The following is a 24,172-nucleotide window of genomic DNA, read 5'->3' as shown; positions in this document are numbered from 1 at the left end:
CCCGGCTGTGGGGCATGGTGTGGGGCTGGCACCCCCGGCGTCATCGCGGGCTGCTGTGGCCAGCGAGGCTCCCCGGCACCCTGCCTGCTGCCGGCTCTCCTGGCTGTAGGGGTGGGTCTGGCCATGCGGGACCCCCGTCCTGTCCCAGGGGTGTCCCCAGCCCGGGGCCATCCCACGGCCCCGCAGGCAGCGCTCTCCCGGCGATGGCCCCAGCGCGCCTGGATCCCCGGCCCCCCGCCAGGAATGTGCTGGGGGGCCCGGCCTCCCGCCCGCCGGGCCGGCTTCCTCTTTTGCAGCTATTTAAGACCGATCGCAGGCGTGTCCCGCGCAGTGCCCAGGCCATGGCGCGGATGGAGGTGACTGAGACCTTCGCCGGCATCTCCCTGCCCGGCCACCTCCACACCCAGGAGTCCCTTGCCTTCGCCGTTACCTTCCCCTTCCGCCCCACCGACGTGGTCATCGCCACCTACCCCAAATCGGGTGAGGGTCGGTGGGGCGGGGGGCTGGGGGGCGAGGAGGGGCCCGGCAGGGCTGGGGGACAAGGAGGGGACGCAGGTGGGGGGGGGGGTCAGCGGGGCAGGGCTGGGGACCCCCAGGCTGGAGGCGGGGGGCACGGGCAGGCTCTGCCGCGCAGCCCCCAGCTTGCCGGCAGGACCGGGAGCTGCCTGCGTGGCTGGGAGGCGGCCGGGCTCGTGGCCAGCCCATCCCTGCAGCCCGGCGGCCACTGGTGCCTCCGGGCACGGCACAGGGGACCCCCGGTCCCAGCCATTGGCTCCCACCCCCTGAAACCCCTGCCCTGCGGGGGGGGGCAGCCGCCCCCACCCCCTGCCCAGCCCCATCCTGTCCCCCAGCCCCAGACTGGTGTGACTGGTGGGGCTCTGGGGTGGGGGTCCCACACAGCACTGCCAGCCCGGCTGCTGCCCCGTGCCACCTTGTGCTGTGCCGAGCCGTGCCGTGCCGAGCCGTGCCATGCTGAGCCGTTCAATGCCGTGCTGTGCCAGTCTGCGCCATCCTGTGCCATACGACGGCATGCCATGCTGTGCCGTGCCACACCATGCCATGCTCTGCCCTGCTGTGCCGAGCCATGCCGTGCCATGCCATCCATGCTGTGCCATGCCCTGCTGCGCTGTGCCACGCTGTGCCATGGAGTACGCTGCCACGCTGTGCTGAGCCATGCCGTGCCATACAGTGCTGTGCTGTGCCACACCATGCCGTGCTCTGCCCTGCTGTGCCGAGCCATGCCGTGCCATGCCATCCATGCTGTGCCACGCCATACTGTGCAGTGCCATGTCATGCCGTGCTCTGCCCTGCTGTGCCATTCCGTGCCATGCCACACCACGCCGTGCCGTGCCGCCCGGTGCGCCGCGCGGGGCTGGCGCTGCCCTGACGCCCGCCTCCCCAGGCACCACTTGGATGCAGGAGATCCTGACGCTGCTGTTCAGCCGCGGGGACGTCCTGCCGGCCAAGACCATCCCCAACTGGGAGCGGGCGCCCTGGCTGGAGCAGATCTACTTCAAGGACGCGCTGCAGGACACGGCCGCCCGCCGGCTCATCACCACCCACCTGCCTGCCCACGTCCTGGCCCCCGCCCTGCAGAAGGGCAAGGCCAAGGTGAGGGGGGGCCAGGCCAGGCTGGGGGGGTCCCCGCAGGGGCATCCCAAGCCCACGGGGCTTCCCGCAGCCGGGGTGATTGCCAGGGGCTTTCTGAGCGGGGTGGAGCGGAATCCCCCCGGCCGTGGGGCTGATGCTGTGCCCCCCCAGGTGATCTACGTGGCCAGGAACCCCAAGGACGTCGCTGTCTCCTTCTACCACTTCCATCGCCTGGCCAAGTTCCTGCCCGACCCCGGCTCCTTTGACACCTTCCTCACGCGGTTCCTTGAGGGCACGGGTAAGGACTGGGGGGGTCCCCAGGGTCCCGGAACTTGGCCACGGGGGCCCCCCATTACCCCCTGCCTCCCCCCAGTGCACTATGGCTCCTGGTTCGACCACGTCAAGGGCTGGCTGAGCCAGCGGCAGCTCCTGGACATCTTCTACGTCACCTACGAGGAGCTGCACCAGGTGAGCCCCGGTGTGTCCCCGTCCCCGTCCCCATCCCCGCTGGCTGCCCGGGGCTGACCATGCCTCCGCCGCAGGACCTGCGTGGCACAGCGCAGCGGCTCAGCGCCTTCCTGGGCTGCCCGCTGGGACCGGAGACGCTGGAAGCCCTGGAGCAGCACTGCAGCTTCGCCACCATGCGGGACAACACCATGGTCAACTACTCCCTCATCCCCGCCGAGATCATGGACCACAGCCAGGGACGCTTCATGAGGAAAGGTGAGGGGGGACGGGGTAAGGGGACACGGGGGGACACGGCAGGCGCCGGCCCCGGCTGCAGCCTCCCTGCTGCCCCGTCCCCTCCGTCCCGCAGGCGTGGTGGGGGACTGGCGCGACCACTTCTCCCCCCTGCAAAACGCCCTCTTCAACCGCCTCTACCAGGAGAAGATGGGCGACTCGGAGCTGCCCGTGTGCTGGCCCATGGCCTGAGGGGCCGGGGGGGGACCGGGGGGGCTGGTAGCACTCAGCCCTGCCACTGCACAACGCGACCGGCCCCCCGCCTGCCGACTCCCCAGCACCCCCATAACTTATACACCCCCACGCATCGCCCCGGGGGCCGGGGCTGCGGCGGGGCCAGGGGTCCGGCGGGGGGGAACCGCCTGCATCACCCTCCCCGGGGACGGGGGACTTTTCCGGCCACCCGTTGCAGCCATCTCTGTGGCCTTCCTCGCCCTGGGGTGGGTGCACATGGCCGTGACCCCCGCCTTCCGCCCAACCCCTTCCACGGAAATAAATATTTATTGGTGTTCCCAGCCAGGCAGCGTGTTCCCACGGGCGTGGGGCGGGAAGCGGCATGCTGGCAGCGCCAGCAGCGGAAAACAGCCGGCGTTATCAGGAGCCGCATCGGGGTGGGGACCCATCCCCGGGGATCTTATCTGCGGTGGGGGGCAATGGCCAGGTGGGCAGCGTAGGGGGCCGTGGCACGCTGCCAAGCCCGTGGCAGGTCACGGCACGGCTGCGCGGTGCCGGTGCTTGCCGGCGGAGTCCGTGGCACGGTGATGGCTCCTTCAGCAGCACGTGGGGCTGCCAGGCCCCACGCGTCCTCCCAGGGACCCCCCCGAGCCCAGGGTCCCCCTGCCCAGCCCCAGTGCATCCTCTGCAACCCCCTCCAGGTACCCTCTGCCCCCCGCCCTGCCCCGGTGCCCCCCTCCCGATGCCTCCTGCACCCCAATGCCCCCTGCACCCCAATGCCCCCTGATGCCCCCTGCACCCCAATTTCCCCCTCCTCAGTGCACTCCCCCAATGCCCCTGCACCCCAATGCCCCCCGCCCTGCCCCAGTGCGCCCCCCGATGCCCCCTGCACCCCAACGCCGCCTGCACCCCAATGCCCCCCCCGGCCCGGTGCACCCCCCGATGCCCCCTGCACCCCAATGCCCCCCGCCCCAGTGCCCCCCTCCCGATGCCCCCTGCACCCCAATGCCCCCCGCCCTGCACCAGTGCACCCCCCGATACCCCCTGCACCCCAATGCCCCCCACTCTGCCCCAGTGCCCCCTCCCGATGCCCCCTGAACCCCAATTTCCCCCTCCCCAGTGCACCCCCCGATGCCCCCTGCACCCCAATGCCCCCCACTCTGCCCCAGTGCCCCCCTCCCGATGCCCCCTGCACCCCAGTGACCCCCGCCCCAGTGCCCCCCTCCCGATGCCCCCTGCACCCCAGTGCCCCCCGCCCTGCACCAGTGCACCCCCCCGATGCCCCCTGCACCCCAATGCCCCCCACTCTGCCCCAGTGCCCCCCTCCCGATGCCCCCTGCACCCCAGTGACCCCCCACCCCAGTGCCCCCCTCCCGATGCCCCCTGCACCCCAGTGACCCCCCACCCCAGTGCCCCCCTCCCGATGCCCCCTGCACCCCAATGCCCCCCGCCCCAGTGCACCCCCCCCGATGCCCCTGCACCCCAATGCCCCCCTCCCCAGTGCCCCCTCCCGATGCCCCCTGCACCCCAATGCCCCCCGCCCTGCCCCAGTGCCCCCCTGTGGCACTTTGGGGGGGCCGCAGTGCCCTGCCCAGCCTGGCTGGATGCCCCCTGCCCATCTCCCCACCTGGGGGGTTTGCACCCGGGGGCTTGTGCCCACCCACCCCAGCACCCTGGGGTGTCCCAGGCAGGCAGCACCCCCAGCCCCTGTCCCAAGGAATTGCTCGGGTGAGTCACTTGGGAAGCACAGGCACTGTCAATAATTAACCCCTGGCTTAATTAACCAGCACCCGCTGGGTCAGCATGGCACAGTGCCGGGGCCGGGGGTGCGAGGGCTCAGCACTGGCACGAGCAGGACGCCTTGGCAGGGCTCGGCTGAGCCGGGGGCAGGTGGCGAGACCCTCCCTGGGGACACCGGCACTGCGGCCCGGTGGCACCAGCACCCTGCCAGCTCTGCCTGCCCTGCCTGCCCTGCCTGCCCTGCTGCTGCTCCCCAGCCCAGCTGCACCACTGGTGGGTGCAGCCCAGCTGGGTGATGCCGGGCACCCCCAGCCCCATGGGGTCCCCCTGCACCCGCCGGCGGGGCACCCAGCCGGCCCCGCGGATCGGGGTGCCAGGGCAGACCCCTGCCCGCGCTGAGGGCCGGCTGCCGCCGGCGGCTCGTCAGGCGCCGGGTTTCTATGGCGACGTCTATTATTCCTGCTTTATAGGGGGATGAATCAGGAGCTATAAATATGCGGGTTGATCGGGGCGGTGCGGGCAGCCGCTCTGCCTGCGTGCGGGAGTGCCGGCAGCAGGCAGCACCGGAGGGGCACGGCAGTGCAGCACGGCCGTGCCGGTGGGCGGGTGAGCGGCTCCCGGCCAGCACAGCTGCAGGGACCGGGGCAGGCTGGCACCCGGGGTGACCCACAGCCCCGGCCCCGGAGTCAGTGGCACCCACGTGGCAGGCGCTTGGGTGGCCCCTGCCCCGTGACGGCTGCTCCGGGCCCTGGTTTCAGTCCCTGCGGTGGCCTTGCGTCACACCCCACCCTGGTGGACGTCACCTCTCCAGGAGCATCTGCCAGCACTGGGAGAGTGACACACAGTGCATGACACACGGCACGGTGTCACACGGCACGCGGGACAGGGCGGATGACACACAGCACGTGGCAGGAGGCAGCTGGCACACAGCGAACGCAGCCGGCTTTTGGCGGAGCCAACGGCGCGCAGCACTTGGTGTGCTGCACATGGCAACGGCATGGCACAGCGCCCGTGCACGGTACACGGCACACGGCACACAGCACATGGCAATACGCATGGCACACAGCACATGGCACGCGGCACAGGGTATGTGGCACGTGGCACAACACGGAGCGCGTACCGTGAAGCACGCAGCAGGCGGCACACGGCACGTGGCACGCGGTACGTGGCACATGGCACACAGCGTGCGGCACACAGCGCGTGGCATGCGGCACACAGCACATGGGACGTGGCACACGGTGCCCGACACATGGCACACGGCACAGCGCATGGCACGCAGCACATGGCACAGCATGTGGCATGCAGCGCGTGGCACGTGACCCACAGCACATGGTACAGCAGATAGCACGTGGCGTGTGGCACACGGTACATGGCACATAGCACGCGGCAGGTGGCACGTGGCACACATCACATAGTGTGTGGCACACGGCATGTGGCACATGGCACACGGCACATAGCACGCGGCACACGGCAGGTGGCACATGGCACACATGACATAGCGCATGGCACACGGCATGTGGCACACGGCACATAGCACGCGGCACACGGCAGGTGGCACATGGCACACATGACATAGCGCATGGCACACGGCACGTGGCACATGGCACGTGGCACGCGGCACATGGCACACGGCAGAGGCAATGTGCCGGGCAGGGGCAGGGGAAGGCACCGGCGCTGCCTCCACTCCCGCTCCCGTGGCCTGGATTTCGGGGCCGCGGCAGCCGGCAGCAGCACAGCGGGACGGGCAGCCGCTCCGGCACAACTTGAAAGCGGCGGCTGCTCAAAAGCACCGCAGCTCCAAAGCTCTGGCGCTCCCCTGCACGCTGCCAGTCACGAGTCCCCCTAAATATAGGGGCAGCCGGCGCGGCTGGCGGCAGTGCCCGTGCAGGCAGCCGGCGCTGGGGGCTGCGTTCGGCTCTTGCCGCCGGCCGGGGCTGGGTGGCGCGGTGAAGGGCGTGGGGGGGGGGACGGGCAGCACCCTGGGAGCTCCCTGAGCTCCCTGAGCACCCACCAGGGAGGTTTGGTATCGGCACCCAGAGAGCACGCGGCACGGGCACAGGGCTGGTTGCTTTATTGGGGGGCCCCCACACGCTGGGGTGGGATTCGTCATGCAGTCTCCAAACGAGGTCACAGCGACAGACAAGCGGGGACCATGGGGACAGCAGGGATGGAGTGGGAACGGGCCGCAGGGCACGGACCACCGGGACCGGGTGATGCCCCCCGGGCAGCACGGGGGGGGTGTCCTGCACCGGGGCACCAGGACCGTCCCCGTGTCCCCGGCCAGGTGCCAGCAGGGGCACGCCGCCGGCTCCCAGTGCCCCCCTGCCCGGCAAGGAGGGGTCCGCGGCAGGGCTGGGACTGGGGGGGACCCCGTCCGTCCTCACGCCGTGCTGGGGGGGAGCAGGGGGGCCCTCACTGCGGTGAGCTGAGGTTGGAGTCGGGGGTCTCGGGCTGGGGGCAGCGGGGTGGGAAGGCCTTGTAGCTGTAGTACTCCACCACCTGCTTGGGCACCTCCGCCAGCACGCACTTTGCCAGGGCCGTCGGCGATGCCTGCGGGACAGGGGACACCGGGGGACACCGGGGGGGACGGGTGAGACGGCGGCACCGTGGCACCCGCCCGCCCCAGCGTGCAGGGCAGCACCTGCGGGGCACCGGCATGCCGTGCTGCGATGCTCGGTCCTGCCGTGGGGACAGGAGGGGACAGGAGGGGACAGGAGGGGACAAGGGGACCACCAACGCCCCACTCACGTTCTTGAACTCCCGGAAGGGGACGAACTGGACGATGTCGCGGAGGACGGGCTCGCCCTTGGGGGAGCGCAGGATGCCGTCGTCCCCATCCAGGATCTGCATGTCGGTGAAGTCGGCGTTGCCCACCCCCACGATGATGATGGACATGGGCAGGTAGGAGGCGCGGACGATGGCCTCCCGCGTGTCCGCCATGTCTGTCACCACCCCGTCCGTCAGGATCAGCAGGATGAAGTATTGCTGGGGGGGAGGGATGCTCTGGGGGGCTGCCCGGCCCCGCTGCCCGCCCCATACAGGGGAGCCAGACAAGGGCTCAGCTCCGACGTGGGAGCAGCCACAAGTGGCACGAGTGTGCTGGGTCTCAGCCCAGCCGGGGGCAGTGGGTACGTACCGAAGCCTCCTTCGTCCGCTCCTCGTCGGCTGCCACTCGAGCCACCTTGGAGATGATGGGGGCCACGTTGGTGGGGCCATAGAGCTGGATTTTGGGAAGGCAGCTCTGGTAGGACTCCACGACGCCCTGGATGCCTGCGGGGGGATGTGAGGGGTGAGGGGGGCAGCACCGGGCTCTGGCACAGGGCGGGCCATGGGACCGGCCTCCCCAGCCCCGCCAGAGCTGGGCTCACCCTCGCACTCATCGTTGTCAGGGTTGAAGTTGATGGCGAAATCGTGGGAGACCTGGAGGGCGAGAGGGGAGGGGGCAGCCGGTGCCCACCACCCGCCACGGCCCCCGGCACCTGCCGAGCCCCACAGGAGCCGTGGCCACGGGTGCCCGGAGGGACAAGTGCATCCCTGGGGTCCCACGGGGCCACGGCACCCCGACCACCCCCTTACCTCATACTTGGGGGGGATCCTTGCACCAAAGCCCAGAGCTGAGAATTTCTTATCGCTGCAAGGGAAGAGGCATGAGGAGCCCCAGCCCCGGCAGTGCCAGCACCGGGGTGGCCATCACCGGGGTGGCCTGGCTCTGGGGGACCTGCCGACGCAACCGACCTGTCGTAGTCCTGGCAGATCTCACCCACCGCGACCAGCGCCTTGAGGTACTCGTTGGGCTGGTAGGGGTTGATGTAGTGCAGGGAGCAGCTGTTTCGGGGGTCCCCGTTGGAGGCCGTGAAGTCGATGGCCACCTGGCATGGGGGGCGTGGCAGTCAGGGTCCCCCGGGGCGAGCGGGGCCACCGGCATGTCCCCGCTGGGGTCGGGTGGCTCTGCTGGCCCCACTCGCTGGCACCATGGCACAGCCATGGCTCATGGCCCCCTGCCCTGGCGATGGGTGAGTGGCCAAGTGCCGGAGCCCCTGCCCGGCCCCCGGTGCTTTGGTGGGGGACGATGCTCACCGTGAAGTGGATCTGGCAGCCGCCCATGATGTAGTCCAGGAAGGAGTAGACCCTGTGGATCTTCCAGAGGGATCTGCGTCAGCCGGTCCTGCCCCACGCCGCCCCACGGCAGCTGGGCGCAGCTCAGCACGGCACGGCACGGCTCAGCACGCGGGTGCTCACCTTCAGGTCCAGCAGCACCACGACCCCCGAGTTCTTGTAGTTGCGCTTCTTGATTTTGTACTTGGGGTTCATGCAGTCCCACTGCACCTGCGGCACGCGGCACCCGCGCTGCCTGCGGCCCCCCAGCCCCGGGGACACGGCCCCGTGCACGGCACCCCCCCACCATGACCCCGCAGCCCCCCGGCCCCATGGCTCTGCAACACCGCGACCCCACAACCCCGTAACCCTGCAGCCCCGTAACCGTGCAGCCCCGTAACCCTGCTGCCCTGCAGCCCCGCAGCCCCATAACGCTCCAGCCCCATGGCCCCATAACCCCGCAGCCCCTCGGCCACCGTTCCCCGCTCCTGGCCAGCCCAGGGGCTCCAGCCAGCCCGGCCGGGGCTGATTTCCCCAGAGGAACCCAGACCCACCATCCCTTCCCCAAAGAGGGGGCGGCGAGGGGAGAACAACCCCAAAAGCGGAGGAGGAGTTGGGAGGTGCCTCCTGGAACGGGATCTGCTGGCAGCACGGAGGGTGACCCCAAAGGCCGTCCCCTTGTCCCCATGTCCCTGCGCCCACCTTGTTCTCCCCCATCGCCTTCTGCATCTCCTCGAAGGTGGTGAAGAACTCCCCGATGAAGTCGTGTTTGCCCCGCGAGTCGTAGTCCCACACCACACCCTGCGGTGGGACACGGCTCAGCCCTGGCAAACCGCGCCCAGCCCCGGCACCGTCCCCGGCGGCTTGGGGTCCCCAGCGGCTTGGGGTCCCCAGCACATCGCCCATGCAGGGCCATGGGGAAGCCGGGGGACACGATGGGGATCCCCATCGCCCTTCCTCACCCTCAGCTTCCTCTTCTCCTCGCAGCTGCAGAGCGAGTTGAGGGAGACCTTGAAGGGCTCCCAGATGGGGCTCAGGTTGTTCTTCACCACCTGCGGGGCGAGGGGCTCAGCGGGGCCGGGCAGCCGCTGGGGCGGCCGCGGGCCGGCCGAGGGATGGATCCTGCCCGGGGCCTCACCTCGGTGCGGTACACCAGCTGCTCGCTGCGGTCGTCGTCGATGCGGTAGATCTCCAGGAAGGGATCTGACTTGCTGAAGAGGTCCTGGAGGAGGAAGGATGGGGCAGAGCACTGCCCACCCTGCCTGCCCTGCCCGCCCTGCCCGCCCTGCCCGTGGGACCCGGCTCACCTTGTCGTCCAGCTTCTTGGCCCGGAAGGCGAGCTCCACGTAGCCGTTGTTCCCCGAGATCTCCTCCGAGATGACCTGCGAGGAGAGGCGGTCACAGGGTGCTCAGCGGCCGGCACGGCTTTGTCCCCCTGCCCTCCCTGCCTGTGTGGGCAGGACAGTGCCCGGGAGGGGACAGGGTGCCACGGACCCCCCAGGGTGGCCAGCAGACATCAGTGGGGACTTCTGAGGCCCCCCCACCCCCAAGAGCCTGGGGGGCTGCGGGGCTGGGTGACAGAAGGAGGGTCATTGGGGACCCCCCATGTGCCCCAGCTCAATGGCCGCCCAGCTCAGTGCCACCTGTATGTCCCAGCTCGATGCCATCCCAGCACCCCAGTCCAGTACCACCCATATACCCCAGCTTGGTGCCACCCCAGGGTCCCAGCTCGGTGCCACCTGCACACCCCGGCCCGGTGCCACCCCCGGTGCAGGTTCGGCCGCTCACCGTGATGGTGGACTTGCCCGCGAACTTCCCGTACTTGAGGAACAGCGGCTTCGTCACCCGCTTCTGCGCCACGATCTGCAAAAGCCGGGGGGTTGGGGAGGGGACGCCGCCGGCGGGCGTCCCCGGGGCGAGGGGTGCGGGCTCACCTGCCCCACGGTGCACTCCATGCCCCCCAGGAAGTCATCGTCGTGCGTGCCCACGCCGGCGTGCCCGTGGCTGTCGTACACCTCGAACCGCAGCTTCTGGACCTCCTCGAAGTAGTAGTCCACCGTGAAGATCTTGGCGAAGACGGGGTTGAGGTTGCTCTTGATGACCTCGCTGCGGTCCACCTGCACGGCAGGAGCTCGGCTGGGGCGGCAGCGGGGCCAGAGCCCAGCTCGGGGCCGGGGCCAGCGGAGCTGCCCAGGACCTTGGGATGCCGGAGCTCGCCCAGAGCCAGGCACGGGGATGCAGGAACCCAGGGGCATGGGGATGTGGGGATGCGGGGATGCCGGGCAGCTGCCGGGAAGGACCAGCCCCGCACAAGCATTTACCGGCCCGCGCCGTTTCCCAGGCGAGCGGCATTTGGAGGCAGCCCCGTCGCCGGCTCGGGCAGGGAGGTGTGCCGCCGAGGGCACCAGCCCTGCCAGCCCCCGGTCCCGGCGCACCGCTCCCTCCGGGGCTTGGGGCAAAGCCCACGGTCAGTTCGAGGGGATGCTCTGGACAATGGTTTGCCGCAGTTCTGCTCAAGCAGGAGCAAAGGGCTGGTGCCCAGGACGAGCCCCTGCATTCCCAACCTGGGCTGGCCAAGGGTGGGGGCCACTGGCCACTGTGGCCCTGGCAGGCGGGTGGGTGCTCAGTGTCTCCCGGCCGCGCTGGCAGCGGGCGCCGAGCGGCTTCCAGGAGCCTCCCCCGCACCCTGTCCCTGCCAGCGTTGACTCAACGGGACGCATCCTGGCCAGGGCACCCTGCCAGCCTGCCGGCCCCTGCCCACCGCCTGCCTGCTCCGGCAGCAGCTGCCGAGCCCGCACTGCTTGGTGCCGGCGGGGCCACCCCGTGCAGCTCCGTGCCTCCTGCGTGGGCACCGCCGGCCCCACGGCCCCGCCACGGGGCTCCAGGTCCCAGCCACCTCGGCCCCTCCGGTGCCAGCCCCACCAGCGTGTCCCAGTCCGTGTCTTGGACCCAGCGGGCAGCGGCTGAGCCGGCTCCAGCCCCAGCTGGGCTGGGGGACTGGGGGACGCGCGCTGGCAGGGACAGGGAGGGGACAGCTCAGAGTCCCTCTGAAAGGCGGCCCCTCTTGGATCTGGCCCTTGCACAGCACAGCACGGCACACAGAGCGTGGCACGGCACACCGTGGCACAGTCAGGTACAACTGGCTCGGCATGGCACGGCACACCGTGGCACAGTCGGGTACAACTGGCTCGGCATGGCACGGCACACCGTGGCACAGTCGGGTACAACTGGCTCGGCACGGCACAGCCTGGGGAGCCGCAGCCCGCAGCTGGCACGGGGCCCCTCGCTGCCCGCTCCGGCTCCGGCTCTGGCTCCGGCGAGCAGAGTCGATTACACACAGAGGGATTTAGCGCTAAATCTGCCGGCTGAGCAGCGGTGATTAGCGAGAGCGGAGCTGCCGGCGCCAGCCCAGAGCTAAGCCGTGGGGGAGCGATGGGAAGGAGCTGTGCCAGCCCCTGTGCCAGCCCCGGTGGCAGCGCCAGCCGCAGTGCCGGTGCCAGCCCCAGCCCCAGTGGGCACCAGGGCCCCGCAGGGCACGCAGTGAGGGGCACACGGCCACGGTGCCGGCCCTGACACCCCTCTGAGCTGCCCCCCTGCCTGCCCCGAGCAGCATGAGAGCAGCCCGTGAGCCCTGACCCACCCCAGGGGTGGCCAAGGTGTCCCTTGGCCCCGGGCCGGGGCAGCGGAGCCGTGCTGGAGCCACGCGCCGTCGGCACCCCGTTCCCGGCCCTGCCGGAGCCCCACGGGACTCGCTCCGACCAAGGCCTCTGCACTGTCCCCACACGCTGCTGAGCGTCCCACAGCGCCCTGCCCTGCCCCATGAGCCTCGTGCTCTGTGCCTTGCACCTTGCTCCCTGCACCCTGCACCTTGCACCCGGCACCCTGCACTGTGAGCTCTGCACCTTGCATCCAGCATCCTCTGTGTGCACCCTGTACCCTGCTCTGCACCATCTTCTGCACCTTGCACCCTGCTCCCCGCACCCTGCTGTGCACCATCCCCTGCACCCTGCTGTGCACCATCTCCTGCACCTTGCACCCTGCTCTGCATCCTGCACCCTGCTCTGCACCCTGCACCCTGCTCTGCACCATCTCCTGCACCCTGCACCCTGCTCTGCACCCTGCACCCTGCTCTGCACCATCTCCTGCACCTTGCACCCTGCACCGCACCCTGCACCCCACTCTGCACCATCACCCCACTCTGCACCATCTCCTGCACCTTGCACCCTGCTCCCCACTCTGCACCATCTCCTGCACCTTGCACCCTGCTCTGCACCCTGCATCCTGCTCTCCACCATCTCCTGCACCTTGCACCCCACTTTGCACCCTGCACAGCGGCTCCTGCCCTGCCTCCGGCCCCGTGGGCATTGCAGCCACCCTGGGGCTGTCTCTGCTTCTGTCCCCATCCCAGAGATGCAAACCCTGCACCCAGCACCCCGTACCCAGCCCCACCGCGTCCCCGATGACAGCCTGCCCCAGCCCTGCCCCGCTGCGGTGCGTGCCGGCGGTGCCCCCCACCCTCCTACCTCCATCCACTGGCCCTGGGACTGCATCAGCAGCAGGACGCAGGGGTCCGACTTGTTGAGCGTGTCGCGGTCCAGGAGGTGCTTACAGCTCACCCGCAGTTCCACCTTGGAGAGGACGGCCAGCGGGGCCTGGGGGGACGGCTCGGGTGCCTCGCCCATGGTGGCCGTGGCACGGTGGGCGGCCGGGCGCGACGGGGGGCAGGCGGCCCCGTGGGCGAAGGGCATGTTGGGGGAGCGGGGTGGCACGGGTGGCCGCTGCCTTCGTTGCCGTCAAGGAGCCGGGCAGGCGCCCGTCATGCCCGGGGCGCGTCGCCCCACGGCGCCAGGCGTGGGGACGGTGGGTGGGGTTGGGCAGGTCGCTGGTGGCAGTGGGTGTTGGTGGGGTGCTCCTGTGGGTGGAGGGGACCCCGGGGCCCCCCTCCGAGGTGAGGTGGCCGGTTCCAGTCCCGGAGGCTCCGCGGGGCGCTGCAAGGCATCAAAGCACAGTGGGGTGAGCTGGGGCTGGGTCACCCCTTGTGACGCTGCCCGTGTACCCCCAAGTGCCAGCCAGCCCCACGGGCGCTGCTGTGCCCCCGTGCACCCGCCAGCCCCCTGGGCTGACCGGGGGTCCCGCGGGGCCGTGCCCGGCTCTGCCCCAGCCCCACCCCAGGGGCAGGATGCGTCCCGCGGGGAAGGGGCACCCGAGCGGGGCTGGGAGGCTGTGCAGGAGCAGGGGCTGCGCAGGCAGCCCTGGGCCCCCACCCCGGGGTCCCTCCTGCTGCTGGGGAGCAGAAACGCCCTCCCGTCCCTGCAGGCAGCGCACCCCCCGCCCGGGCAAGGCTCGCCAGGGAGGGACGCCAGGTCCTTGTCCGTGCCGCCGGGCGATGCTGGCAGTGCCGGCCACCTCCCACTGCCCTGGGCAGGGCTGGTGGCACCCCGGGGGGACAAGGGGACTTGCCCCGTGCTGGGGACAGGGGCTCCCCTCCACCTGGATGCCAGCGAGACTCAGCCGGGCGATGCTGCGGTGCCGGGCCACCGAGGGGCTCTGCCAGCACCAGCCCCAGCCCAGGGCTTGTCCCCGCAGCTGCAGCCCCCGGGGCTGCCCGGCTCGGGCTTGGGCAGGGGCAGAGCAGCCCCCTGCCCGCCCGCCTGCTGCACCCCGCTGCGCCCAGCCCGGCCGGGAGCTGCCGCCGCCGCCTGGCCAAAGTTTCCCGGCGAAGTCATGCAGGGCCCGGGCCCTCCCCGGCACATGGCTCTGGTGCCACAGCTCCGGTGGGCATCGTCCCCCTCGCCGGGATCGTGGGCACCCCTTGGCATCCCCCGGCGGAGGGGGCACCGACTCCCACCCTGCTTGGCCGCCCTCCTCACCTGGGTGCTGGGGGCCTGGGCTCCGCGCGTGGCTGGGCCGAGGTCTGGGGTCGGTGTGCCAGCCGGAGCCGGTGTGCCCGCCGGAGCTGCTGTGCCAGCCGGAGCCGGTGTGCCAGCCGGAGCTGCCGCCGCTGCCACCTCCACACAACTGACTCAAGCTGCAGTTCGGGAGCGGAGCCCTAAGAGGGAGACGACAAGCTCCGTTAACTGCCTCGCTGCCGGCACCGGAGCAGAGCCCGCCGGCGGGCACCGGGGCTGAGCGGGGTCCCTGGGGTCCCCGGCACCGCTGGCCGTGCCAGGGCAGGCGCTCCCGCTCCAGGCGAGCCCCCCATGGCCCAGCCCTCGCTCCCAGTGCCCCACAGCCCCTCGCCCTCCCCACGGGGTGCCCAAGGCCCATGCTGGTCCCAGCCCCCTGCGCTCTCAGCGACACCCCAGTACGGAGACAGGGTGCCCCAAAGCTGCTGGGTGCCCTCCCCACGTGCCGGAACACCCAGACCCGTACCCTACGCATGTGGGGCCCTGGGCGCCCCATCCCTCGGCCGGGGGGCTGTCCCGGCACCCCCCACCCACGCACATCACCCCACGGCGCTGTCAGCTCGGCTTTATGAAAGATGATGTAATTAGCCCGTATGCGGAGGGATTAAAATGCAGATAGGGCTAATGAGCGTGAGGGCACTGCGGGGCCCCGGGCTTTGGGAGCTAATCCCCAGCCCGCGTGGCAGAAATAGGCCACCCTCCTTCCCCGCACCTCCCACAGCCCCACGGCACGGCCCAGCGGGGCAGGAGGCAGCCGACCCACGGCGGGACGCGGCTGCAGGATCCGGCCGCCGGCTCGGGAAGGACAAGCCAGCACCCTGCGGCGGCACGGGCAGCCCCACGCCGGGCGGCTCTTGCCCCCGTGTTTGAGCAACCTGGGGTTTATCCCGCTGTGCCGGGGCTGCAGCCCCTGCGCCGGAGCGCTCCATCGCACCCGATCCCCAAGTTTCTGTCACCCAACTGCTGACGAATACAAACAACTTAATTATCCCGGCACGGGTGATCTGCGGCGCAGCCAGGCTGCAGAACGGCCCCAGAACCGATGAGCCAGCAAAGGGGCTCGCTCGAGCGCTCCCCAGAGCGGGACGGCCCCCGCCGACGCCGCCCCGTCACCCATCGCACCCGGCCGCGGGGCAGGCAGAGCCCCGGAGCCCCCGGAGCCTCCTCCAGGGCAGGGCCGGGCTCCTCTTTGAGGCCACCAAGGTGTCTCTGGAAAGAAATGGCTTAAAGGGTGCACAGGAACAGCACCAGGCGAGCCCCCGCGGCAGCCGAAGCAGACCAAGCACCCACCGGTGACACCCACCGCGACACCCCGCCTTCTACCGCGGAGCCAACGTGCTCTGCCTCGCGCACAACCAGAGGCAGAGGTGTGGAAATCATTAAATCTGAAAATTGGCATAGACAAGAGCTGGGTGGGAAGCAGACGGAGCCTGGCAGGGAGGGGGGATCACAAAAAAAACCCCCAGCTGGCAGCTTCAGCAGCCCCTCACGCGGCCAAGGTCTGGTGCGGGAGCCCCGGCTGCGTCCCCGGAGCCAAAGCAAAGGGAGGGGAGCGGCGCAAGGCCGAGGCGCTCGTTTCACTCGTTTTCGGGGAACTTTGGAGCCTCCGATCCCAGCAAACGAGGTTTCCCACGCCTGGAGAGCGACTCCCCCGAACCGCATCCCTCCACGCACGGCGGCCCACGATCTGCACCAGCGCGCACGCTGCGGCAGAGCAGGGCGGCTCCGTCCCGCGCGTTTGCCCTAAAAAAGACAGCACACTCGCATTTCTGTAATTTTTTTTTTTTTTTTAATTGACAGTTCTAGGGAGAACAGTTCATTTCTTCTTCTCCACATCCTGCTCTGCCGCTTCTTTGGCGCGTTTCGCACGAATCCCAAAGAGACGGGCGTTGGCCCGGGCCATGCGCAGGCTGGCGAAGGCCTTGAAGTTCTTCTCGTCTTCCGAGATAACGCGGGCCTTCTCCCGTTTGAAAACCTAGTGGGAGAGAGCGCCAGACAGTCAGGCTGCACATCACAGGCTCCCGGAGAACGCCGCATTTAAGGCTTAACGCAATTAATCTCGCTACATTTTTACCCCGAGCTGCAGGATGCTGTTAAGAACAGAGCGTTTATGCCATCTACAGGCCCTGCCCTTATCATCGCTCCGCCAGGCTCCTCGTTTCAGCCGGTTCCCAGTTCGCGTCAGCGCACGTCAGCGCAAGACCAGAACATATCGGGGGAAAAAAAAAAAAAAAACCACCAAGCGCAACGTGAAATCCGAGTCAGGTTTGTGGTGCGCTACCGCCAGCGCCTTTCAGAAGCGGCGAGGGTCTCGAGACGAACGGTGACTACGCAACCTGCCCTCACCCCAACCCTAAAGCGCCCCAGATTTCACAGGGGGACGAGCTCCCTCGAAGGTAAAAGCGGGCAAACGACCCCGGAGCCTGCCTGGAGGACGCAGCGCCGAGCACGAACGCGCGCCGGAGACGCTTCACGGGCGCTTTAACCCGTGGCCTCGCGGGAACGGCGCCATTCGGGGGGTTATCGCGCAGGTTCCCCCGCAGCCTCCTCTGGAGAGCGTGCGCGGCCGCGCTTCTCCCACGCGGCGCTTCGGGCAGAAGCGGAACGCACGTACGATCGCTCCCAACCAACGCGTCCTGCCCTGAACCCCTGGCACTGGTGCCCGGAGCTCTCCTCCGGACCCAGAAACACAGCTCGTGATTTAAGGGCTTCCTCAGCTGATAAAAAGCGTAGCAGAGCCCAAATTAATTTGTTCTTTGCAGCACGCTCTGCGACACCCAGGAACCGGACAATCTTGGCGAAATACAAGGACAAGCTCGACCTGTTCCTGGCTTTTTTTTGATTCAGGACAGGAAGAGTCTGGAGACAGCAACCCTTAACTGTAGGGCAGCAAGAAGAGAATCCTCTCCGTGAAGTTTAAGTCTCAATTACGTCACACAGAACGCGATTACGTTACACTTACGTTCTTGATCGGCATAACCGGTCCAGTCAGCTGAGTCGCCATCTTGAGTTCCTCAGCCTGCATAACAAGAGGACAAAAACCATTATTTAAAAAAACAGTATTTAGCTTAAAAACGCTGCTAACAACCCCGACTGGAGATTTAACAGCGACTGGTAACGAATTCAGCATTTCAGCCGTGCAGCTACAGGAGTATCTGGCACGGACGTGCCGCATCAACAACCCGCGTTTCGCCTGGCGATCCATCAGCCCGGACCCGGCCGGAGGAGCGGCGGCCTTTCGGGAGTTCTGCCAGCTGGAAAATCGTTGACATCTACTGTGCCGTTTTTAGTCTGATACCCAGCGTGTTCCTCAGCAATTCTTCTAAGGCTAATTCCAGCTTCTTTAAGAGTACGGCATTGCACAAAAGTGATTAAGTTTTATTTTAGGTAGTTGATTTCAAGTAAGAAAACCACTTGAAACAGTATTCCAGGTGCAAGTACGTCTTACAGAAGCTCACGCCCCTTCCTCCCCTGTTCCGAAAGGCAGCCCGAGTACGGGGGGCTCCACAGACTCCCCAGAAGACGGAGGACAGCCTGAGCACACCACCTCGTTTCACAACTCGCGCTGCCCCATGGGAAGCATGGATTTACCCCAGGCAGAGCCAAGGACAAGGAAAACCAACTCTGCTCTGGATCGCGGTGAGATTTTAATAAAAAGCATTTTTGTACGTCAACAGCAACAACCTTCTCGAGACTGCCTTACACTGAACCACTCCGCTGAGAAGTACGGCCTCACCTTCCTCCCCCTTTCCCCATGGCTGCCACCACAGCAGAACAGAACCCCAGGCAGACTTTTCAGCCATTCTGACAATTTCGCTTTATAAACTACAATTCAGCCGGTTGGGCAACGATCAAAGCTCCGGCAAAGAGGCCTCTCGAGGAGTCCAGCCCCAGATCAGCACCCCTTCAGCAGCACGGCAGTCCCTAGGCCCAAAGTCTGCCCAAAGCATTCCTGTAGCCCAGGATATCCACGCGGAAGCCGACTCTACCAGGCCCGGCCTTGCGCTGGGCTCGGTCACCCCTACAGACGCGCACGGGCCGCACGCTGCCCCCCGAGAGAAGGGCTGCTCCCTCCTGGGGGCTTTACGTTACGAAAAGCGTTGTGCCTGACTGCACACCACGGCACCGGGACGGACGGACAACCAAACCTCTGAAAACGCTGCCAGACGCAGATGCCGTGAAATATTTCTAGCGGCCAAGTACTTACAGAGCTGTCTCCCTTCTTCGGCATAGCTGGCTTCCTTGGGAAGAGGATAAGCTTGGAGCGGTACTCCTTCAGCCTCTGCACGTTGGCTTGCAGGGACTCGGTAGACTTGTTGCGTCGCCTGGGATCCACAGAGATTCCAATAGTCCGGGCAAACTTCTTGTTAATGCCAGCGAGCTGAAGAGAGAGCGCACAGCGTCAGCATCCGACGGCTCCCAACGCCACCGTGCCGCTGCCGGGAGCCGCTCCGGCCCTCAGCCGGACGAGGCTTTGAGCGCAGCCATCGCAGGCTACCGAGTCAGGAGAAAGGCTCGGCATCCGACCGGACGGCCCGTCGGCAGCGCGAGGGTCTGGCAAGGGGGAGCGACTGTGCCGCGGGCAAAAGGCGCCCTGGTGTCTGTGTTTTAACGCTTAAAGCATTACACAGATTTTACAGTAATGTCTGCAGATGGATTCCCTCAGCAGAGCAACGGGCAGCCCCCGAGTAATTACGAGGGCGGCATTTAAACTCTGCTACACACGAGACAGAAATTTATGAAGTCAGCACGCGGATAGCTCTGGTTCACCGAATACTGGAGGCTCCGTTAAAGAAGTATTTTTTGTAATCATCTTACATGACAAATAACCTCATTTTCGGTTTAAAGACAAACATCTGCGTACCATTTTGTATTCCGCCATTATCCAAAAATTAAAGAAAAATGAAGTAATGAAGCATTTGGCATCCAGAAGAACAATTTTACTGCTTCAACGCACTAATTTCACTATTATAAATGCTTTAATTAGATACTAAACAATGCACAAGAGGCGGCCGGGGCTGATGGCTGCCAGCAAGCACTGACGTTTATTCCTGGCCGCTGTACGGAAATACGCGGGTGGGGGGTTCTGCAGACCACCCCAATCCAGCTTTTAGCAGCTCATCAGCTCAGCACAGCTGGGAAGGTCACAGAGATGGCTTCCCGAAGGAACCGAACGCTTCCCACAGGCTTTAGGTGCTCCTAAAGCAACTCGTAGCTGTTGCCTGAGAAACAGCCACAGCTACTCGGTGAGGCTTGGCAGAACAGATCCTTTTCCTGGCACATCTCTTACGTCTGTTAGGGATAAGTTGAATGCGGTTTGAACACGAATGGGTTCGCATTGGCTAAAATTTTTAGGATCAGCAGAAATATATCTCACCAAAAAAAAAAAAAAGGAAAAATTTAATGCAGAAGCTATTAGTCTGTCTTTTTCCCCAAAAAATGTTTAAGGACACTCAATTAAAGCACTACAAGAATCAAACTTTAATGGAATTTTGCTTAAGTGACAGTCCGACCAGACAAACAGACGTTTACTTTTCAAAGCGACCTTTCCCTCTGACGTACGCTCCTGCATCCCCACCCCACCGGTACAACGAAAAGGCAAGACCGGTATTTTCTGTGCTCCCGTGGAGCCAGCAACACCAGGCGCCTCCCCGGCTCAGCCAGCACCCGCGGACACCCACGCCTCCGCCGGCCACTTGCGCGTTGTCTACGTGCAACGGACAACTGAGCTCAGGCTCAGAGTTAGTTTTACCGTGTTGGGATCAGTGCTGCGTACTTACTTTAAGCTCTTCTAGGCTGAAACCTCTGCCAGCACGAACTTTTTTGTGGTATCTGATGGTAGGGCACCTCACTATAGGCCGGATGGGCCCAGCCACGGGACGGGGAGCGATGCGGCGAGCCTTTGCCTGGCGGGCCTTCCTCCTGGAACGTCGAAGGGGACAGCGATCAGCAACGCCGCGTTTCTGGAGGACGTGCCACTCCTACGCTGCCGGCTGACCTCCCTTGCCGGGCAGCGTCTGGCGGACGGGGATCTCTCAGAAATAAAACCGCTGGCCTAGCAGCTCAGACAGGCGGATGCCTGCTTCTACGGAACAGCCGCAGTCATCAGATAAACAAGGGTTCAAGGGAATCATCAACGCGGTACAGCGATTCCGGAGATGTCTCATCACTTGACTGCAGCTGGAACAGCGTGTGCTGGAGCCTGAGCCTGGCCTGGGACCCCCCACCGAAGGGGCACCCTGCTGCGATCCCAGAGCCCTCAACGAGGTCAGGGAAACAGCTTAAAAACAAAGACGCAGAACCCCAGCTTCCTAAGCAGCCCGACGCAAGACGGGAGACAAGTGCCCCCAGCTACAGCAGCTAAAGCGGGCGGCAGCAGGCCGGGCCGCGGCACTCACCTGCGGATCTTGCGGGCGGGCTGGTTGAACCATGTGGCCACTCGCCGCTGCCAGTCCTTGTGAAAGTGGGGCTTCAGGATCATGCCATTGCGGCTGGGCGCCATGGCTGCTGGGGCCTGCGGACACGGGCATGGCTAAAGGCGGCCGCCGGGGCAGCGCGGCTGCGGGGCCTTCCCCCGGCGACCCGGCCCCCGAGCCCGCTACCCCCGGCCCGGCCCAGGCCTATGCCCGGGCCGGGCCCCCGTCAGCGCCCCGTCCGGGCCCAGCCCTCCGCGCAGGGCTCCGAGCGGCCCCGGGGCGCAGCCCGGCCCGAGGCACAGCCCCCGGTAGGCGGATGGCGGCGGATGGAGCCCCCCGGCCGCGGCAGCGCCCCGACTCACCTCCCGCCACGGCAAATGGCCGACCGGAAAAGGAAGCGGAGGGGCGGAGCGCGCCGGAAGTGCGACAGCGGCGGCCAATGGGCAGCGCCGCGGGAACGGGCCAATGAGGGCGGCGGCGCCGGAAGCGCCTGACGGCAGCTTCACCGCGCCCGTAGTAAAGATGGCGCCGGTTTAAAGGGCCCGCGCGGACGGAGCTGGCGAGGCACGGGCAAGGAGGCGAGGGGCGGACGGTAGTCCGTGGCCAGGCCCGGGTCCCGCAGTGGCGTGAGTCCTGGGAGCGACGGCTGCTCCGGTGAAGGGTTTATAGAGCAGCCCGGGCCGCAGCCGTGACTGATTTTTAAAAATAAGATGAGAGAATCCTTGAAATGACACCTGCTGCCGGACAAGCGAATTCAAAGAATGAACTTGTGAAGAAACAAACAGGTTTAGAAGGAAAAAAACCGAACATCCAGGCAGAGTAGCATCCCGAATTTAGAAAAACCACTTCTCTCCCTCAAAGCAAGGGGAATCAGGGCCAGGAGGGGATGACAACCAGCGATGCCCCAGGGAGGTGGTGGGGGCAGGGGAGAGATCCGGAGGGACGAGGCGCTCGGCTCCAGCCCCAAGAGGAGCCCGGGGGCTGCGACCGAGGGCCGGGAGCTGAACGCTGGCAGAGACCGGGGTCCTTCAGCTCACGGACAATCCTCATGGAGTAACTCCTTCCTAAAAGATTAACCCAGCCAGAGCAATCATTTTAAAGCTTTCCCTGATGAACGGCAGACCACCACGTCATCACAGCTTGTTTTGCAAGAGCCGCGAGGGCAGAGCCAGAGGAACTGCCAGCTTTTTACCGAGGCTTCCCAGCGGACACCCCTGCTCCTGCGCGCGTTCCCGAGCGCGCCTCTCCAGCTCCGAGCCAGCAGGGCCGCCGAAAACAGTCTCCCAACGCGAGCCACCCTCTGCAACGCTTGTTTCTAACACCACGCTGCGGGGTTACGCCGGGTTCTGCACGCAGGTTTTCCCCCAACCTCAGCTTGCGAGACACTTGCTGTAAAAACTCAATCTAAGTTATTGGCCAGGGAGAAGAAAAGCCCTCGTCCTGTACAACGCCATGGCTACACCAAAGCTTTGTACGTGCCAAAACACATCTCCGCGTCTGGACATATTCCACAGACACAGCAGACGTTAGGGACAGTTTATTCTAGCGAGGTCTCTTTTTCAGTTTCTATTTTCTGTTCGGCAGCAGAGATGATGAAAGGTTACAGCAGTGGCGTAAGAACTACAGCGCCATAGCCACCTCAGTCTGGCAGGGGTTTGGCTACGCTGGGCATGCCGGCACCGAAGGGAACGGCCCCGCACCCCTGCCGTGTCACACCCCATAGCGAGAGGCGGCTTACAAGGACTCCACGGGATCTTTCACCCTTAAGAACATGTACACCGCTCCTGCGTACAAGAAATCTTTCTGGCAGATTAGACTTACCCAACTCCTAATCACTACTACCCTGCTGAGAATCAATTTTCAAAATCCTAAGGAGTTCTCCTTCCTGCAGGGAAGAGCTCGTTAAAAGAGCCAATGTAGCCAACCCTTAATTTTTGGGTAACAGCAGCACAGAGATTCCCTGCTCGGTATCTTTGATTCCGGAGCTGAAAAGGGAAAGGCTCTGCGTCCAAAAGAAGCCTCTAGAGTCCTCCCGTTCCACATCAGGAGCGGGCTTCATACGGGTCTCAGGCGTGGTTCTTCCTCCTCCTCATGGTTTGGTGGCTGCTGGGGCATTTCTTCATCTCTGGTGTCTTGCTTGTCTCTCTCTGCTTGAAGCCAGCTCTGAGGAGCTATCATTTTCTTTGGCCCATAGGGTGGAGGCCCAATCAAAGCTTCAATGTCATCATAATTTATCACTTCTTTCTCCAGGAGGGCATTAGACAGCTAGAAAGAGTAAATAAAGCATAATGAGGCGCAGGGGTTTGAAAACAGCCTCCCTGAACTGATCTGAACTCTCCCTGCCAGCTCAACTCAGACCTCAACATCTGGACGCAGCACGTGCCGCGGCCCAGGAGGAGCAGAGCCCTGGCTACCCCACCACAGACGGGGCGACCCGAAAGCCTGCTGGAGCCAGCACAAAGTTCTCCAGGCTGCCGGCACCTTTCACGAGAGCGGTTTTGGCCAGGAATACGTAGTATGACTGGAGGCAATAAAGCAAGCTCTAGGGAATGATTTGGCAAGTCAGAACTCCAGGAACAATTTGAGCAGTGCCCTTCCTGCCATTGTCACTGCACCTGTGGCCCTAAGATGCCAAAGTAACAGCAAACGAGACCAGAGCCAGACCCACAGCCCTCCCCTGTACAAAGAGGGATAACAAAGAGCTGTCTGCTCCTGCAGGCACGGGCTGAAGGTCATCCGAAGTTCCTCTCCAGAAAAGCTGAGTTCTCCGGCCCCTCTGCCAGCAGAAGGACCACACTCGAGCAGCAGGTGGTTGTCCAACATGGAAAGGCTCAATTCTGCTGACAAGATGCGACACACTGGCCTGGCAACCGACACATTTACTCTGTAGATACTTTGGCTTAACTTAAAAGTTTTTCTATGATGAGCCTCTAGCAAACATCTGACTGCTGTTAAATGAAAGCACCACAACAGAGGCGGCCTGCGGAGAGGAGACCCCCTGACAAGGCCTGCCTTCAGAGCACTCCAGGGCACTGTCCCGGGGACAGGGCTGTGACAGGGCCAACAGCAGGGCGCCCGAGCAAGCCAGCTCTGGTTACCTTACTACGCACAGGGGGCCTGCAGTTGCGCAGCTGAAGGGGTGGTTGTTGTTGTTTCAAAAGAAGATTTAAAGAAAAGGATTGTTTTATTTGCAAAACATACAACACGAAGTTGACTCCCGGTCATTTTGGATGTTGTGGATGGGACTTCTGAAGGGAAGATCAAGTAGATAGGCAGGGTGCTGCAACCCAGGCGTGGCTCAGCCCAGAGCGAGGGGTACCGAGCTCCCGGCAGAAAGGTGGGGACACGCCAGGGTGACTGTCCGGACACACAGAGGAGGAGGCAAAGCTCTGCCTTGCAACAAGGACTCCTTGGTGTATTCGGTATCAAGGAGCTGGCAGGTGAGAACTGCCTGGAGTCACCAGAAAGCATGAACCAGCACCGGTCAGCCAAGGCGACAGGTCCCCTATG

At 65.6% G+C, this 24,172-nt stretch overlaps 4 protein-coding genes across 7 annotated transcripts in view; 1 reads left to right on the top strand and 3 right to left on the bottom strand.

The window, feature by feature from the left end:
- Positions 1–14: 14 nt before the first annotated feature.
- Positions 15–2,649, top strand: LOC309594409 (sulfotransferase 2B1-like; the record flags this gene model as incomplete). Its single annotated transcript, XM_082320165.1, has 6 exons — positions 15–480; positions 1,403–1,611; positions 1,762–1,888; positions 1,964–2,058; positions 2,133–2,313; positions 2,408–2,649. 6 exons carry the CDS (start codon positions 15–17, stop codon positions 2,521–2,523), a joined length of 1,194 nt encoding a protein of 397 aa, XP_082176291.1. The 3' UTR covers positions 2,524–2,649.
- Positions 2,650–6,657: 4,008 nt separating this feature from the next.
- On the bottom strand, positions 6,658–13,088 carry CPNE7 (copine 7; the record flags this gene model as incomplete). Its single annotated transcript, XM_082320162.1, has 15 exons — positions 6,658–6,795; positions 6,994–7,230; positions 7,382–7,515; positions 7,614–7,665; positions 7,822–7,876; positions 7,981–8,114; positions 8,323–8,382; positions 8,485–8,571; positions 9,043–9,141; positions 9,303–9,392; positions 9,479–9,562; positions 9,648–9,722; positions 10,129–10,203; positions 10,275–10,457; positions 12,864–13,088. 15 exons carry the CDS (start codon positions 13,086–13,088, stop codon positions 6,658–6,660), a joined length of 1,728 nt encoding a protein of 575 aa, XP_082176288.1.
- A 2,924-nt stretch (positions 13,089–16,012) lies between these two features.
- Positions 16,013–21,113, bottom strand: RPL13 (ribosomal protein L13). The gene is made up of 6 exons (XM_082320176.1): positions 21,025–21,113; positions 20,645–20,760; positions 20,027–20,168; positions 18,454–18,627; positions 17,209–17,265; positions 16,013–16,221 (listed from the first exon to the last, which is right to left on the bottom strand). Exons 2-6 carry the CDS (start codon positions 20,746–20,748, stop codon positions 16,063–16,065), a joined length of 636 nt encoding a protein of 211 aa, XP_082176302.1. The 5' UTR covers positions 20,749–20,760; positions 21,025–21,113; the 3' UTR covers positions 16,013–16,062.
- Positions 21,114–22,184: 1,071 nt separating this feature from the next.
- SPG7 (SPG7 matrix AAA peptidase subunit, paraplegin) overlaps positions 22,185–24,172 on the bottom strand; it is a 41,111-nt gene continuing 39,123 nt past the window's right edge. For all 4 annotated transcript variants that reach the window (XM_082320137.1, XM_082320139.1, XM_082320138.1 and 1 more), the window contains one exon: positions 22,185–22,927. In XM_082320137.1, the coding sequence (XP_082176263.1) occupies positions 22,718–22,927 (210 nt within the window). In that variant the 3' untranslated portion in view covers positions 22,185–22,717. The remainder of the gene's footprint in view (positions 22,928–24,172) is intronic.

This window comes from Platalea leucorodia (assembly GCF_965183815.1).
Source record: "Platalea leucorodia genome assembly, chromosome: 8".
Lineage (NCBI taxonomy): Eukaryota > Metazoa > Chordata > Aves > Pelecaniformes > Threskiornithidae > Platalea > Platalea leucorodia.
This window is presented reverse-complemented; position numbering and strand designations above follow the sequence as displayed.

Bases quoted from the DNA above. Each gene is read 5' to 3' on its own strand.
- RPL13 (XM_082320176.1), bottom strand. From the start codon at position 20,748: ATGGCGCCCAGCCGCAATGGCATGATCCTGAAGCCCCACTTTCACAAG. The intron at 18,628-20,026 runs GTAAGTACGCAG...CTCTCTCTTCAG, and splicing joins TCAGCCTAGAAGAGCTTAAA to CTCGCTGGCATTAACAAGAA. The intron at 16,222-17,208 runs GTAAGTGTAACG...CTCTCCCACTAG, and splicing joins CGGTTATGCCGATCAAGAAC to GTTTTCAAACGGGAGAAGGC.